We start from the raw sequence: 17,088 nt of genomic DNA, 5'->3' as shown, positions 1-17,088 counted from the left end.
CTATTATAGTTTATATATATATATTCTTTATACTTAGTTTATCAATTATTGACGGTTTGTAAGCCCGTGCTATTACTTTGGCGCCCTCTGTCGGTCATGTCATGTAAAGGTCTTATGTGCTGGTGTATAATCTTGATTGAAACACTGTTGAATGCAATGTTTTACATGTTATAGTTAACCTAAGTCTTGTTGGATCTCTGCAATAAAGTTCTGATACAACAGAACAGGCAGAAACACAGGATTTGAAGAAAGATGAGCATTTTTTCCTGTGTTTTCTCCTCTACAGGTGGATGTTTTGAGAGCCCTTGGAGCCGAGATTGTCCGCACTCCCACCAGCGCTCGCTTCGATTCACCTGAGTCTCACGTGGGCGTAGCCTGGCGCCTTAAAAACGAGATCCCCGACTCTCACATCCTGGACCAGTACCGTAACCCGAGCAATCCTCTGGCTCACTACGACACCACAGCTGAGGAGATCCTGGAGCAGTGTGACGGTACGAAGATCATAAAATGTTAAAGAAGATGATAACAATTTGACTTTCCAGCTTTGATTTTGCATAAAACTGAAATATTGAAATCTACAGTGAATAAAAGTGTTTATACCTTTTAATTTAGTTGCTTTTGTCCAAGTATATAAGACCATGTATATTTCACTTTCCCTCTGAACAGGTAAAGTGGACATGCTGGTGGCAGGAGCCGGCACAGGAGGGACAATCACAGGCATCGCCCGCAAACTGAAGGAAAGATGCCCAAACATCAAAGTAAGTTGTCCCAATCACTGTTTTCTTTCCAAATAGCGAAGTTATCCTGGTTATTTTCATACTAACTCTCTGCTGAGTTCCTCGTTGTTCATGAACGGTGTGTGTCGTGTGCAGATTGTCGGTGTCGACCCAGAAGGCTCCATCCTGGCGGAGCCCGACCAGCTTAACAAGACCGATAAGACCCAGTACGAGGTGGAGGGCATCGGGTACGACTTCATCCCCACCGTGCTCGACAGATCAGTGAGTTCCAGCCTTCTTTTCTTGCCTCCCTGTTTCTAATATTAACTCGCAGCCGCTTCATTTAATATGTCTTTATTTGTTTTTTCAGGTAATTGATACCTGGTACAAGTCAGACGATGAGGAGTCCTTCAACATGTCTCGCATGCTGATCAGAGAGGAGGGCCTGCTGTGCGGTAAGTTCCCGCAAACACAACCACCACACGTATGAGTGAGGTTGTCTTCTTTAAACCTGTGATTTAAATCCAACTCACCTTTTGCTCTCTCTGTAACAGGAGGCAGCTCTGGGACGGCCATGGCAGCAGCGGTAAATGTCGCCAAAGAGCTAAAAGAGGGCCAGCGCTGTGTGGTCATCCTGCCAGACTCCATCCGCAACTACATGTGAGAATCCACACACGTCCAGTAACCGGACAGTCTATTTCTGTACCGTCAAACAACTGTGAATAATGAAGCTGTGAAGATTTTACTGGAATATTCAGTGACGTTTACACAAACCCTAAAATAAAGCAGCAGTAATGAGTTTCTGTGACGACTAGGGGTAGAAAGACCAAAACAAACAGAGACAGCAAAATGGAGCACTTTGTGTTGATTGCTCTAAAGTGATTGAGCTGTAAAAAAGCTTATCCTATCATTTTTATTCACTTCTAGCGCCCCAAAGTGGTCAATTAAGGTATCAACAAGTCTTTTATCTTTTTTTTTTTTCTCCTCAAGGTCAAAGTTCCTCAGTGACAAGTGGATGGTCCAGAAGGGCTTCCTGAGCGAGGAGGACCTCATGGTGAAAAAACCATGGTATGTGTAATTAAAGGCCACATTCTGCTCTTTGTGCAAACCTCCTCACACGTGCGGTTGTGTGAAGACCCTCTGGTTTCTCTCCGTCCTTCAGGTGGTGGAACCTGAGGCTGCAGGGGTTGAACCTGTCCGCCCCCCTCACCGTCCTGCCCACTGTCACCTGCCAGAAGACCATCAAAATCCTGAAGGAGAAGGGCTTCGACCAGGCACCCGTGGTGGATGAGGCTGGGTGAGTGTAGCTAACGTTCATGCTGAGATACTGCGTGTCTCCACTGTGTTTTATTGTTGTACCTTTAACTCCGTCCTCTCTCTGTGTGTGTACAGGTTAATCCTGGGCATGGTGACTTTAGGGAACATGTTGGCCTCCGTTCTGGCGGGGAAGATCAAGCTGTCAGACCCGGTCAGCAAAGTGCTCTACAAGCAGTTCAAACAGGTCAGACACTAATTTAATCCTCTCTATTTGTGGCTCTTGTACTAAACGTGAAAGTGATGCTCTCTGGGAAGGTTTCCTGAATAAATTCTGGGTTTTAGGTTGAATTTGTTAAATTATTTTCAAGACTAAATCCTTAATTCTGATTGGCTGACAGTAGCAGCCAATGAGACAAACCAGTTCAGGGGAGGATTTCCAGATAAAAAACCTGTTTATTAGTTTGACAAGACGAGGTCCACTGTAATGTTTTCACTGCCTTTGGAACAAAATGGATTGTAAACCAAAGCCCATAATTTCCTTCAGCCAAGCAGCTTTAAATCAAAACATCCAACTGTTTTATGACTTTGTGGACGATCCAGAAGTATTTGCGTCCAATTTTCTTTTTTTTCCCTCCCTTTTTTATAAAGTGTGGACTGTAGTTAATCTACAGGTCTCACTTAATCCCTTCCCCCGTCAGTAAATGTACCAGAATTAAATGATTGGCTCTTTGCACAGACTCAATACATCATATGCCACTTGTGCTTTCAATTTAATATCACTTTGTTTTATGTATTGTTGTAAGTTATTGTCTTATTGTGATCCTTAGATCCGTCTGACTGATAATTTGGGAAAGTTATCTCGTATTCTGGAGACTGACCACTTTGCCCTGGTGGTGCATGAACAGATCCAATGTAAGTACAACAGTCAGTCACAAACACACTCGTCATTCTTTAATGTGCTCTCCTTTGCTCCAAGTCCATCTCTCTTTAGCTCCAAAACCCGATAAACTTAGCGTCTGTGAAAACTACACATTTATAGCATTTGACTTCTTTTATTTACGGCACGTGTTCACATTTTATCACAGCCCAGACTAACAGTTTACACCTGCAGGGTTGGTGTCTTTCTAAAGGACACACTGTCGACTGCTGCAGTTCAAATGTGAACCCGAGACCCTGTCACACCCACATTTTTATGATGACATTGGTCTTGCTCAGTGGGTCAAGTTGCCACTGATCATTCCTCTCTGATACACAAGTGTCAAAGTCCAACTGCAGAGCGAGCACCCCAAGGTGAAACTGGATCTGGACAGCGTTGCCCTGTTGTGGTGGAGAATTTGGCAAAAACACACACATTGACTGGATTTTTGTGATTTTTTTTTAATCTAGTTTCATACAAACATCCAATGTCATCTTTATGTGGGGAAAAGTAGAGAAACTACAAAGCAGAAACTCTCTCAAGACAGTTACATAATGAAGATATACATAATTTAAACGGCATCCAAATGAGGACGACTTTGTTATTCGGGTGTTTCAGTGGTTGTTTTAAAATAGGAAATGAGCAAACATCCTCTTGACTTTAACATAAAGTGACTTCATCACCCAGAGTTTACTGAATCCATTCTCAACCTGCAGAGTTCATAAGCATTTCCTCTTCCTTTCAGCATGTGCACTACAATAACCCTTGTTAGGTGACATAGGAGCAGTGTCACAGACTGACCTTTTAAGTGTTGCGCAATCAACTTTATGAACCCACTGGCCGAGTTTGATTTTGTTTAGGCGGCACAAAAAGACTTTTACGTAACAGTAAACCAGCAGACAGAAGCTGGCACAATGTGGCACTGGCAGCAGTAGACAACCTCCGTATATGGGTAGTTTAAACTATTTGTTTCTCCTCCAGAAGTGTGTTTTCCTTATGTTTATGTTCCCTAACATGTCAGATCTTTCCTTTACTGACTTGTATCTGCAAGGTTTGTTGTTGTTGCTCATGTATTAATGTTGGCTGTACAGCTTGTTCCACTGCCACCAAGTGGTCAGAAACAATTTCCAGTTGCGTAAGATGCCTAAAGGCTGTCGACTCGTGTACATTTTGAGTCCAACTGTAAGAGCTGCACTACCTACACACACCAGCCACTTTTTATCTGTTTCATCATCTCGGTCGCTCTCTTCTTCCACCAGACTTGACAGACGGCACTCCCAGTCTGAAGCAGATGGTGTTCGGGGTGGTGACGGCCGTCGACTTGCTCAACTTCGTCACGGTCCGGGAAAGGCGAGAGAGGTCCATGTCGGAGTCCACCGACGAGCTCAACTAACACACGCAGTACACGCTTTGTACATTTCTCTGCACTTACGTAACAAACGCAAAGGACAGCTGTAGCAGACGCAAAATGGCAAAATAATAATCTTTTGATTTGAGTTAGGTCTTTTTTTTTTTTCTCCACTTAAAAATACTGATTTTTTTTTTTTTTTAAAGATTTAATAAGCAAACTAATGTTGCTTATGTCAAGTGTGAGAGGGTTTACTTATTATTTGAAAACGACTGACTTAATATTACTCAAGCCAAATCTTGTGTCCGTTTGTAACTTGTAGAAAGCTTTTTTGTTTTGTATCACAGTCTTAAATAGAGGCCTCCATGTTGCTGCTTTACTCATCTGAAAAGTACATGATTATTTCTCAGTGCCTTTTGTGTCAGTCAAACATCAGAAATAAGGCATAAAATATTAAAAATCTCATCCATCAAGATTAGACAAATAGAAAGTTGCTGTATATAAGCATGTTATTCTTCCCAGTGCTGCTGATTACATGCTGCTTTTTCATTTGTGTATTTGTACACAGAAAAGAAACACATGGTGTGTAATCAAATTTCTTGAAAAAAAAAAAGTAGTGAGCTGTTGTTTCTCTCTCCTTTCAGCACAGTGACCTGTGATGTATCTGTAAAGTTGTTTGGACTATTTAATCTTAGCTGTGTCAGAGAGAAACCTTTTGTATTGCATAATTTTTCCTTAATGAATGTGTATGATTTAAATAAAGTTTAAATGAAGTCTGACTGTTTGCCTAGTTCTTATCTTACCCTCAGTGCTGAAGGGCGAGGAGATAAAATATGAGGTCCGATAAGGTTAAGAATGCTTTTATTTATATACATTTTACATTTAAGTACTATTTTAATTAAAGTGTGTTGGAAATTTAAAATGTATAAAAATATAAATTGACATATTTAGCTTTCAGTAGTTTTTATTTTCACATTAGGTTACACTTCCTGTCCTAATCCATTTAAGGTGAACCATAATTTCAGATAAATATTTAAGTTTACATAGTGTACCTAAACGCAACCTGACAATTATATCCATTTTAATCGTGTCATTTTATAAATATGAGTACAATTAAAGTAAAATAGTAATGATAGTCGTATTGGTTAATTAATATTTATGTAGTACGCAGTCTTTCTTAACAGCAGAGAAACTCTCCACTAACTTAATTAATCATTTTTCCAATTTTATACGCCGGGACGTGAACGCGAACATCCCCAGTCATTAAAGCGCTATGTTTGTGTCTGCCATGTGGTTTGTGACGCACGTAATGACCCACTCTTAACACCGTGTGGGCGGGGCTTCACTCAAACACAATCTGCTTTAATCGCGGCGCTCAGACTCCGCCCCGAGCAGCTCTCCCTCCGGTGCGCGCCGCGTTAGTAAAGCAGCGACCTCCTGTGCGTTGGCAGCGACCAATCAGCGCTGTCCGCCGGAGCCGTTGGAGCCGTTGACCGTGGCGGTGTACGCGTTGTGTGGCGGATGCTACGCGGAAGGATAGACAGGCAGTATGGCGGAGGAGGGCAGTGTGTGCGAGTTAGAGCGGCTCAAAACGCAACTACACAGCCTGCTGCGCCGCTACGCAAGCGATGAGCTGCGGGGCGACGGCAAACCGTTCTGCTCGGACTTTCGCAAGGTAAGAAAGCCGCATCCGGAGCCGCTGACAGGCGTTGTTGTCGAAGATAAGAGCGGTGATGTGTGAGCCGACTCCCCTCCCCCAGAACTGGCCGCTACACCGCGACCGTTAGCATCCAGCTAACGAGTCCCAGTCGCTTTAAAACACACACGCGTCGCCGTGAGCCGTGTGAAACACCTGGCCCGACATCTGGACACCTGTGTTCAGGTGTTGTGGCGGCAGAGCCCGTCGCTGTGTGTCTGTGTGTTTTCACTATGCTTGCTCACTCTGCTGCGGGCGAGCTAACTCTGCTAATCGCTGCCCAGCTAGCACAGATTTTGCTTGCAACTTGGTTTAGTTGCTCCGCTGCTTGTTTGTCAAACCCACTGGGCAACTTTTTGCCCCCTTTCACAACACGTTTGGGGGCACTTGGTTAACCTCTAATGTCAGGTTGCCATGGGATTATTAATCTGCATTATCAGGGTTTTTCCGTAAAGAGTAGAATAGTTTCCTGTTGATAAATCCAAGATCTAAACATTAATATATCTTTAATATATCTTTAATATATCATTAATATATCTCTTTATCTGTGTGTGGAGCACGAAGCGACTGCAACCTGTCATTATAATGTACATTAACTTTACTCGTGTTTATTCTGCTACTGGGATATTGGCATGCTATTTTAAAAAAAAAGCTTAAATTAAAGCATTAACTCAACATGAAAACACAGTTTTAGCACGCCAGGCGTTAAAGTAGATTTATATTAGTGTTTTAAATCGCTTAAACTGGAGTTGCGTTGCTTCACAAGTTGCTCCAGTTTCTGTCTGATTGGACAATGAGAAGATCATTGTTGACAGTGGATCTCCACCGTTAGAGGGCAACAAAAGCTCTGTTAAATGTGAGATTATTATTATTATTATTATTATTACAAGACAGAAAATAAGACATTTAAACGGTTATCTGAATAGATGTGGATTATATTTCACAATTTCTCAGAGAAATGAAAGACAAATTATATAATCGCTCTTTATTCCTGAGGTGTAAACTATTACTGATGTCTTTCTGCCTCGATACGACGATCGATATCATCGTTTTTAATCACGTATTAAACATGTTCAACGGTACAAACTGTTAATTGTCTTTGTTTTGCCCTTTTTCCCCCCGTGCAGCTGGTGGAGGAGTACGCCTCTCGCTGGCAGGTGCCGCTGCCACAGCTCAGGATCCTCGAGACGTCTCTCCGCTTCTTCGCTCAAGCCTCCACCTTCTTCACGCCGAACTGCGACCACGTGCTCCACACGCTCAGTAGTCTGGCCTTGTAAGTGCACAGACCTCCCTACGATCTAAAAATCTTAACGCAGCGCTGTAATTTTAAAACTGTGCCCAAAAGATATCGTCTATCTGAGTGCAGCAGCGACATATGGGAATGGTTTGTCGCCACTCAGGTCAGGTAGGGTGAGAGCAACATGTGGTTATCAGTGAAGAAAGTAGACCGGGCGAGTCTTTTACTTTGTTTTGGTTCCTGCTTTTGCTTCGCTGTCCACATTTCACATTGGTTCGATTGTGAGTGAATGAATGAAACCTTTTATTGCCTCTCAGAGAACAGAGATGTGCCCTTGAATAAGCACATATAAAACATCCCACACACCCCCCAGGGAAGAACACACTACACTTTGATGAGACCGAACGTGTTATAAAGTAATCAGGGGAAAATAACTTTAAATAATTTACAGAGTCATCACAAAGGAAAAAGAACAGGGCGGCACAATTAATCTAAATATTACAGAAATTACGATATGGCCACGTGCAATATGCATTCGCAGGAGCTGCAGTTTTTCTTGCTAAAGATAAAATGTGTGACAAAACAGCTTTATAATAAAGTGCTGCAGAGACGTCGAGCCTACAAATCTTCCTTTCCAGATCTAAGAAAACATGATACAGACCCGAACAAACGTCACATAATTGTGATTTCGTTTTTTTTTTTTCAGTGAAAATGTGAATGCAGAAATCCTTCCCACTAATCGTAAATCATATCACATCATTTTTTTACCACGTCGTGCAGGCTTACTACAGAAAACAGTGAGAATATTACACATTATTACACATTAAATAAAACCTTCTTGTTTTTATATATTTGTCACCCGCCTCTGAAGTAGTCCTGTATATTTGGGGACAGTTTGGAAGTTTATTGTGTTCGTTGGCTTGTGCGACTCGGTTTGCGAGCCAGGAAAAAAACCCTTGGCTCGCTGCCAGCTGTTGACCCTCCTCCATCCTGCCTCCCCCAGGGTTTCCCCTCAGCTTCCCTAAGTGCATTCTTCTACCTCTTTATCACACTCACTATCTGCACATCCACACAGAAAATGGATTTCTGTGAATACTCAGAAAGGAGGTTTAAACAGGTTTTAAAAAATGTGTTTTTTTTTTGTATTCACAGGAGTATTTTTGAGCTGCTGCTGTTCTTTGACCAGAAGGACTTACACCAGGAGCCACTGAAACAATTCACTGTTACATTCCAGGTGAGAAGGAAGTGTAGATAAAATGATCCATTGTGTTGATTATTTAAAACTCTTCATATACATTCATTGATGTGCACTTAAAGAAACCTTTTTGTGTCCTCGCGCTGTTTCAGGAATGTCATTTGGCCCTTGCGAGGCATCAGAATGTGCATTTACTTCAGGTTGAGCGTTTGGTTCGGGGCGGCGGACCGTGGGCCTGCCCAGCCTTACAGGCAATCCTCAGTGACTCCAGTTTACCTCAGAGTGAAGGTAGGCAACATGGTTTACATGTGTAGCATGCCGACGCTGTTTCCTCTCGTTGTCTCAGTGCTTATCCTGAAAATATACACTTCTCCTTGTAAAATCTGCAGGCAAAATACATTATTTATGTCTAATGTTGAAGCATAAACCAGAAAGTTTGACTCCCAGTATGTAGCTGACTTGGATTGCTTCTCCTCCTTGTTTTTCAGTTGTTTGATTCCTGCTATAAACCGTATCAAAGTCAACTAAAACCGTATCTGTCTGTCTTCTAATCGACTGTTTTTCAGTGGATGAGTGCGTCAGCTCTGAGCCGCCGGTGTTCTTCGAGCTTCGGGTGCGCTACCTCTTATCCTGTGAGCGGGTCAGTGAGGCTATGGCCCTGGCTAAGTGTTGTGCTTGGCATCCCACAGCAGGACAACACTTGTTCTTCCTCCAGGTCTACCTCACGTGGCTTTTCAAAACTTCACAGCATGACAGTCTACACAAAGAGGTGGGCGTACTGTATTTTAAAGACTAGCAGGTCTGTTAAATGGTGAGAGTTTTCACTTCAGTCTGGCTGCCGCACAACTAAGCCAGAATTTTCTGTACGAGAATCTTTCAGGCGAAACTAATCCTTCCACTGTCCTGTTTCTCAGGTGGCTTACTTTAACGGTAAAGATGCAGTTCACATCATCTGTAGTTTGGAGAGTGAGGAAAAGGATGAGGTGCTACTGGCCCTCAGCAGAGCCTTCCTCTCCCAGCAGCTCCACAGGGGAGACATGTCCTATTTGTGGTAAGAAAAACTGTTATTCTAATGTAATGACAAGTCTGTTTATAACCGAGTCGCACATTTATTTACTTCCCATTAAGTAAATTTTTCCTTTGCAGTGATCTTGTCTTCGTGTGGAGTAAACTTCATAGTCGGTTGAAAACATCCAAGCAGGCTCTGCTTGAGGAGAGTCGTCAGCTGATGCTGTCTGCCACCAGCGTCAACTCGATCTTCCCTTTCATCAGAGCCATACTGCAAGAAGTGAGAGAGAAATTTAAACCGCAGTGTATTCTCATTAGATTATACTTTTTTTTTTTTTTAATTTCAGTAGATTTACGGTGTGAGAATTTATGTATTTGTGTATTCGATTGAATATTTAACAAGTCTGTTTGTGTCTCTCTAGCTGGGTGAAGACGGTATCCAGTTCTGCGTGGAGCTTTGTGCTAATGCCCTGAAGTCTTGCCTTCCCTGTGACGTCACCACCAAGTCTCTAATCTACAAAACCATTGCCGGCCTGCTGCCCAACGACCTGGAGGTTTGCCGAGCATGTGCTCTGCTCATCTTCTTCCTGGAACGCACTGTTGAGGCCTACAAGTTGGTGTACCTGCTTTACATGCATCCTGATCAGGAGTACCACGTGGAGTACAGCCCCATCAGAAATCAAGTTCGCTTTGAAACCCTACAGGTAGAACACCTTTTTGACGAAGAAAAGGCAAAGTTTAGATTGTCAGTTACACATGAGCAGTATTTCCATATTGTAGTACCGAAACATTTTCTTTTCTGTCTCTCCTCAGGTCTTAAAGAAGGACTTGTATTTCGACCCAGAGTTTTGGAACCTCATTGCTTTGCGGACCAACTGTTTGAAGCTGATGAGTGAGAAGGTGGTCAGCGCTGCCCTCGAGGAAATCATGGAGGACAAGTGGATCCTTAACTATTACACCAAAGAACCCGCTCTCCGATCGAGCACATCAGGATGTCAGAGGAGAAGTAAAGGGGCGCTTCAGGCGGCAGCTAAGAAGCATCGTCATAAAGAGGATACTGACACGGCATCCAAAAGATTAAAGGTGGGCCCAGGTAAAACACGGATGAATGTTGACCACGCTGTAAAGAGGAGAGGCAACCATGGATCGCGGCCTTTGAAGGACACATCTGAGCCTTTGAGGCGTTCATTTTGGCAACTAGACCGACTACAGGACAACGGAGAACATCGACGCACTACACGACTCTCGGAGAAGAACCCACCAAAACGGAGGATTAGAAAACCCAAGTGGCTTCTGGAGGACTCAGGAACTCTTGGAGAGAATAACTTTCCTCCGAAGATCAAAAAGCATGGGTTGAGACATCAAAAGCACCTTCGATCTTCTGTGGAAAGGAGGTCTGAAACTGGTCAGATCAAGAACAATGCAAAACACAAACCTTCAGTTAACTCTCATTTAATGGGAAGGGAAAACCACAGCAAACACCAGAAAGGGTTTTCCACAGACTGTTTTAATCCAGCCGCCCCTCCACAAGTCGTTCTTGAGCTCTCCCTGCCAGACAACGAACTGATAGGTACGTTTACTGAGGACACTTGCAGCAGGCCGAGAGGGTTCCCTCAGGTGCTTCTTTACAAACCTACAGTGAAGGTTCCTGCTACACCGCCGCCTATGAAGACTGTCCACCGTAAAGAGGTGATTCTTAGAGCGCGGGATGCAACTATGTTTGTACAACAGTTGCACTGTTACGCTCGGCGCCAGAAAGGAAAAGGCACCGGGTCCAATATTCAAGGCTCGGTGTCAACAATCACACGGTCCTCTGTGCAAGTAAGTCCTCCAAAAGATCCAGAGAGAGAGCTCTCTGAAAAGTCTGCTGTTGAGATGAGAGTCACTGTCGCTTCACAGACGCCCGCAAAAGCGACAGAATCTCCAGTTTTACATAAAGTCCCTCAAGCTCAGAGCGCAGGAAAAGTCTTACACACCCTCACATCGACAAGAGAGCTGCCTGAAAAGTCTGCTACCGAGGCATCGGCAGAAACCGAAGTGACAGAAGCCCCGATGTTGGATAAGGCCCTGCGAGCTCAAACGAGGGAGCTCTGTGAAGAGTCTGCCGTGGAGATGAAAGTCACTATAGCCTCACAAACCCCAACAGCGGGTAAAGTGTCTCAATCCACAGGTTTAGAGAAGGTTTCTAAAACTGTAAAAGACCTGTCAAAAACCACAACTTCAGCTGAGGTTTTGCAGACTTCAACTGGAGACAACAATCAGATGGTCGTCACTGAGGAAGTCCGTCCAGTCTCAAATAAAGCCAACACTGGAGCTGCTGATCCCTTGGCCTCACACTCTCAAGATATTGTTCTTAGAGATGAGAAACGACTTGAACTGAAGTCCTCTCGGGCTGAAACTGGTGCTCCAGAGGTCACCACTTACACACCTACAGATCAGGACAGTATAAATGACATATCTGCTCTGACATTAGTAACAGAAATGGTTACTGAGCTTGCACCCGAGACACTTGCTCACAAACACCCAGCTGCTGAAGACAGTGCTTCCAAAGAGTCAAGAACTGGGAGTAAACCTAAAGTTCCTCACAACTTACACGCTACCTCCAGCTGCTCTGCACCAGAACTGGGGGCCTCTGCAGTTGATGATGTGCGAGGGAAGAATGAGGAAACTCAGGATACTTTTCCAGAAACCCATGAGAACGGTGAACCTGTGGAGTCGGAGGAATCAAAGTTGGAGTACTGCTGTACGTTTTGTAACAAGGTTTTTAAGGGAAGTCGTGTCGTAGCTCATGCGATGTTCCATTACCGCAAAGACGAGTGCATGTTCTGCGGGACGATGTTCAAAGATGACCTCCTGGCCATGATGCACCTGTCTAATCATATTGAGAAGCTGAAGAAAAGCAAAGAGTCAGCTGGTATCAACGCCCAAGAAGACTGGGACTTTGAGACCAAAGATATCACCACACCTAAAACCTCTGCCAAAGCTAAGATCACAGACATGTCTTCTGGGCGCCGTAGTCGTGGGAGACCTAGGAAATCTGGCGTCTGTCCTAAATCAATAAGCCTTCCAGATTCAACCCCATCTGGATCCAGAAAGTTGAGATCCAATGACAAATCAGTGGATGGTCGATCTTTACAAGAAAAGAAACAAAACTCATCAAAGCACCTTAATAGTAAATCTCCCGTTAACAAGGTAAACGGGCATATTGTCAAAAAGACGGAGCTTGACAGATCGAAGAGCACGCAGCAGCAGATCTCTGAAGAAAGAACGAGTGATGGGGACGAGAATCCCAGGTTGCAAGGTAACAAAGATCTAGAAATGGATTGTGCAGCGTCAGAGTTCAGCTGTTCCACCGGCGACAAAATGAAGGAGACAGAATCTCTGCAGGTCGAAAAGACGACCGCAAAACAAGACGGGAACGTTTGTGAAGAGAAGTATGCGTCACAAGAGAAAGTCCGCTGTCCTGTGGATGGTTGTGCTTGGTTTACAGACCTGTCAAAAAACCGCGTCGCGCTGCTTTACCACGCTCTCGAAGATCACTACGGTGAGGTCAAACCTCTGGAACTGGCCTTCCGTGTCGGAAACAGCAGGTGTAGTATTTGCATGAGGGTTATGTGGAGTTTCGAACATTTTCAGCACCACGTTGAAAGACACAGACTCAGTCCTCGGCATCCCTGCCTCCATCTGGGTTGTACTGCCAGGTTTAAAAGCGGAATGGAAATGAGACGCCACGCCAGGAGGCACAGTCCGCTGCAGGCAGTGTGCTGCCTCCCTGGTTGTTCAAAGCTATTTATCTGTCTCTGGGCACTGAACCTTCACGAAAGAGAGCACTACGCTTCCAAACCGACTAAACCAGACAAGAACACAAATGAACAAACGGGTGACAAACATGATAACTCACCGGCTGGGAAGAAACAACCAGATCACAAGCCCAAAGATGAAACCGCTTCCAATACTGTAACTAAGACTGTGAGCGTAAAGGCTACTCGTAAGTCAAGAGGACAAGTTACACACAACTCATCAACAGGAAAACATAAGGCTCCTCCTCCCACCACCGTCAGAGCGTCTCTGTCAAAACAAGGGCCGAAACAGGCCGGTGAGACCAAGGATTCACATGTTTTGAAGAATCTTTCTAACAAGGACACCTCCACACAGCCTGCCGGCCCTAATCTGAGATTGAGGCACACGTTAAGGAAAGTTAAAGGAACAAATATATCCCTGGCACCGCTCAAAAGTCACAAAGTCATCTCATCGTTGTTCAGACACAATATCAGAGTGAGACATAAGTTCAAGAAAAAGCAGGTCAAAGTAAACACTAAAGGTCCCAAAAGAAGAGGGCGTCCTCCTAAGTCAAACAAAGAGGTGCATGATGAAAACACTACTACTGGTCAAAACAATGAAACCGTCAAAGAGAAGACCGATCAGAGGAGCCCCACTCAGCTCACAAGCCCCTCTAAAGCAGCAGAGACGTCAAATGTGAGCAAGGCGTTGAATGAAGAGCAAAAGAGTCAGCGGGTCCAAGATGTCTTCAAAACTACTGAAACACCAATCAATGAGTCAAAGTCTAAAAAATCAGTTAACAAGCAGATTAAGAAGAATCATGTTAAACAAAAGGGGGTCTTGCATAACACCTCTACACCTATTGTGACGTCGAACAGCGTAAATCAGTCAGTTGCCACCTCGGCAGACAAAACACACAAGAAACTGCATAAAGCGAAAAAACGCCCCGCTCCGAAAGAAAATGGGAGTCGGGCTGCTTCTTCAGACTCCAGCAAGTCAAAGAAACACAAGGTTACAGATGGCAAAGCCAACAGAGAGATTAAGAAAAAATGTCCTGTCAAAGAACCAGAGTCTGCCTCAAAAAAGCCAAGTAAGTCAAATTCTGTTGTCCCCCAGGTTGAGCCCAAAGCTGCAACCAGAGAAAATTCTGCTGATGAGGAGGGAAAAGCGAAGGCAGAAAACAAAGACTCCACACAAAACTGCTCTGGTAACACTGTGCCTGCTGTCCCAGCCAACACTTTAAATGAGATAATTGCACCACCCACCACCTCAGGAGACAAAACGCAGATGGTAACAACAGAAGAAAAGTCAAAGAAATCACACATTACGACGAAAGAAGGAAAGAAAGAGAATAACACATCTACTGCTTCTTCAGACTCAGGCAAGACAAATAAGAAGCACAAAGATGCTAATAAAAAAGTCACGGAAAGACTGCAAGTAACAGAGGAAAAGTCAAAGAAATCACACGTTACAAAAGAAGGGAGGAAAGTAAAGAATACTGCTTCACACTCTGGAAAGACAAACAAGCACAAAGATACTAACAGTAAAGGGGACAAAAAGAGGCGGCCTGCTTTAAAAAAGTCTGCCATGTCAAAATCTGTAGACCAGCAGGTTGAAGCGAGAGCGGCAGCGGGAGAGAGCTCACCTGACGTGGAAGGAAAAGCAAAAGAAGAAGCCTTACATGCAACGCTTGACAGCTCCGGTTCCTCCGTTCCTGCCGCTACAACTGGCGTCTCAAATGAATCTCCACCCACCGAAGAGAACACGCAGAAAGAAAAATCAAACAAATCTCATGTCAAGAAAAACTCAGACCCCAACAAAGCGAATAAGAAGCGCAAACTTGTTCATAAAGAAGGCGACACGAAGACTGTGAAGAAGAAATGCAAAGATCGGGGCGCTCCATCGGCGTCCAAGAAGCCCGCAAAGTCACAAAGTACGGTCAAAGCCGAGGTAGTGGCGAGCTCTGTAGGCGAGGAGGGAAAACCCTCGGAGGAACAATCTGCGGTTAACGGCGCCGGTTACTCTGTGATGATGAACGGGCAAGCAGCAACTGAAGATGTAAAATCTACAGTCTGTAAGGACGCTCTGGCAGAGTACAGTAAGAGGCCATACATGCGTCCGCCGCCGACGGCGTACCTGGATGAGAAGTACACCACCATGCCCAAACGGAGAAAGGACGTGTCGTTTTTTCACCCGTTTCAGAAAACCTTTTCTCCCGCGCAGGCCAAGGTTACAACTACAGCTCTGCAGAGACAGCGATGTGCCAACTGTTTCGCTACTTTCAACAGCGCCGAAGACCTGCAGAGTCATCTCCAAGTGCAGAAGTGCTCAAGCCTCTTTGGATTCGACTCTGACGACGAGGGTGAGTCTGATACTCACACACTACTATCAGGCCTGTGAAGCAATGGGTATGATTTTTTCCGACTGTTTTCATTTGTTCTGTAGGAGTGCAGTGAAAAAGTACCAAAAAGTACCATTCACAACCTTTGACAATAGAAAACTGACCCAAAACATGAATTTTTATAGTTGTTGTCCTGTATTTAGTCCAATAAGGTTATAATAATGAACTTAATTCAAGCTTCAATCTGTTGTCATTCATCTCATTAATGTGTTTTATTTATCTGTTTCAGGCAACAGTTGAACGTGTCTAATGAAGTCTAAGTGAATTGACATTTGGGATGCACAGACTGAGCTGGATGGAGCCTACCTCCACAGATCAATGCTGTCTTTGAGGACTTGTTCGTGGCTGCGGGGGGCGATGACTCACGGACTGGGAGACTGGAAAGGGTTACCTACAACCCGATCAATAAAACTGAACTGGATCCCAGTCAGAGTGTGAGGAGGACAGCGAGTACTGAAGTGCCTGCTCTGGAACCGCCGTGCTGTTTCCAGCTGCTTCACCTGGTTTGGAGGTTAAGCACCGTGGCTTAAAGACTGAACTCTAGAAAGCTGTGAAAAAAATACTGACGCAAGATGACAAGGCTGCTCCTGCTATCATAATAGGATACATATTTTTCACATCCGTAAGCCATAAAATGCCATTGTTTGCTTTTTGCACTCTTCTCATAAGATTTCTCACTTTCTTTCTGCTTAAACTCTCAAAGAGTGATCGGATTGTACAACGAATGAAACATCTTGACGCTGTTTTAACACCCTACGGTTGCATATAATTTAGATTGAGTTTAAACTTTTAAAAAACTGTAAGAATGCTGTATAATCTTTTGGGATTTTTTTTTTTTTAATGTGTAATTCTTAACATACTAATTGTATTTCTAATACAAAGTTCCCTACGGGGTTGATTAGGTCTGTGCTTGTCCTCACCACGAGTAACCAGTAGGGGTCAGTGTGCACCAATCTTTTTGTTTTTATGTGAACACATTTGCTCTTTTTTTTTTTTTGCCACAGAAGGATTTTCTACACACACGGCTGCTCCACTGTATTTATCACTGTACAGACTCAAGAAAATGGCTTCACTTCCAATCCATCAAGCTGTATTTCCTTTTAGCAATAACAAACACAATGTGCCAGTATCCCGCTAATACTTCTCTGGATTCTGTCACCGATCATGTTCTCTTTGTTATTCGCCGTCAGTGGAGCAGCTCACATTCTCGCTTATATTATGTTTTCTCACTTAAAACGTTTTTCAATTTTATCTTTACTGAACGGTCCAAGATCTGTTGAGACATTGTGATTTCTTTTTTTTTGAATCTTACAAATTCACAACCGCAGTTTAAAGTGTTACTAGGGGGGGGGAGGACGCCGCACCGATCTCTCACGAGCAGCAGCAGGTTATATTTATTTATGTTTTATTTTCTATCTTTTGTAAATATTTGAAGAGTTTCAGTGGCTTATTATATAAAAATGGGGTGTCTGAGCCGGGTTTATATTTTGTTCTTGGAGAAGGAAAAAAATAAATCATTTCAAATGGCATCAGT

The 17,088-nt window shown here is 43.8% G+C and overlaps 2 protein-coding genes across 2 annotated transcripts in view; both read left to right on the top strand.

The window, feature by feature from the left end:
- The window catches only part of LOC118339849 (cystathionine beta-synthase-like), a gene marked incomplete at its 5' end in the record, with an annotated part of 6,693 nt that extends 1,677 nt beyond the window's left edge, over nucleotides 1–5,016 (top strand). The window contains 10 exon segments of the mRNA XM_035677629.1: nucleotides 287–491; nucleotides 667–758; nucleotides 873–998; nucleotides 1,087–1,171; nucleotides 1,271–1,376; nucleotides 1,707–1,784; nucleotides 1,879–2,013; nucleotides 2,109–2,217; nucleotides 2,801–2,885; nucleotides 4,149–5,016. Coding sequence (XP_035533522.1) covers nucleotides 287–491; nucleotides 667–758; nucleotides 873–998; nucleotides 1,087–1,171; nucleotides 1,271–1,376; nucleotides 1,707–1,784; nucleotides 1,879–2,013; nucleotides 2,109–2,217; nucleotides 2,801–2,885; nucleotides 4,149–4,282 — 1,155 coding nt within the window. The 3' untranslated portion in view covers nucleotides 4,283–5,016.
- Nucleotides 5,017–5,628: 612 nt separating this feature from the next.
- Nucleotides 5,629–17,087, top strand: LOC118339765. Its single transcript, XM_035677483.1, has 10 exons — nucleotides 5,629–5,912; nucleotides 7,061–7,206; nucleotides 8,323–8,404; nucleotides 8,518–8,653; nucleotides 8,932–9,134; nucleotides 9,280–9,416; nucleotides 9,512–9,653; nucleotides 9,796–10,077; nucleotides 10,187–15,515; nucleotides 15,784–17,087. The coding sequence occupies exons 1-10, from the start codon at nucleotides 5,787–5,789 to the stop codon at nucleotides 15,792–15,794; spliced, it is 6,594 nt and encodes a 2,197-aa protein (XP_035533376.1). The 5' UTR covers nucleotides 5,629–5,786; the 3' UTR covers nucleotides 15,795–17,087.
- The last annotated feature ends 1 nt before the right edge of the window (nucleotide 17,088 follows it).

Source organism: Morone saxatilis, unplaced genomic scaffold (assembly GCF_004916995.1).
Source record: "Morone saxatilis isolate NCDOM2014 unplaced genomic scaffold, NCSU_SB_2.0 Contig6, whole genome shotgun sequence".
NCBI classification, from domain to species: Eukaryota; Metazoa; Chordata; class Actinopteri; family Moronidae; genus Morone; species Morone saxatilis.
The sequence above is the reverse complement of the archived record's forward strand: the minus strand, read 5'-3'. Positions and strand labels throughout refer to the sequence as shown.

Bases quoted from the DNA above. Each gene is read 5' to 3' on its own strand.
- LOC118339765 (XM_035677483.1), top strand. From the start codon at position 5,787: ATGGCGGAGGAGGGCAGTGTGTGCGAGTTAGAGCGGCTCAAAACGCAA. The intron at 5,913-7,060 runs GTAAGAAAGCCG...CCCCCCGTGCAG, and splicing joins TCTGCTCGGACTTTCGCAAG to CTGGTGGAGGAGTACGCCTC. The intron at 9,417-9,511 runs GTAAGAAAAACT...TTTCCTTTGCAG, and splicing joins GGAGACATGTCCTATTTGTG to TGATCTTGTCTTCGTGTGGA.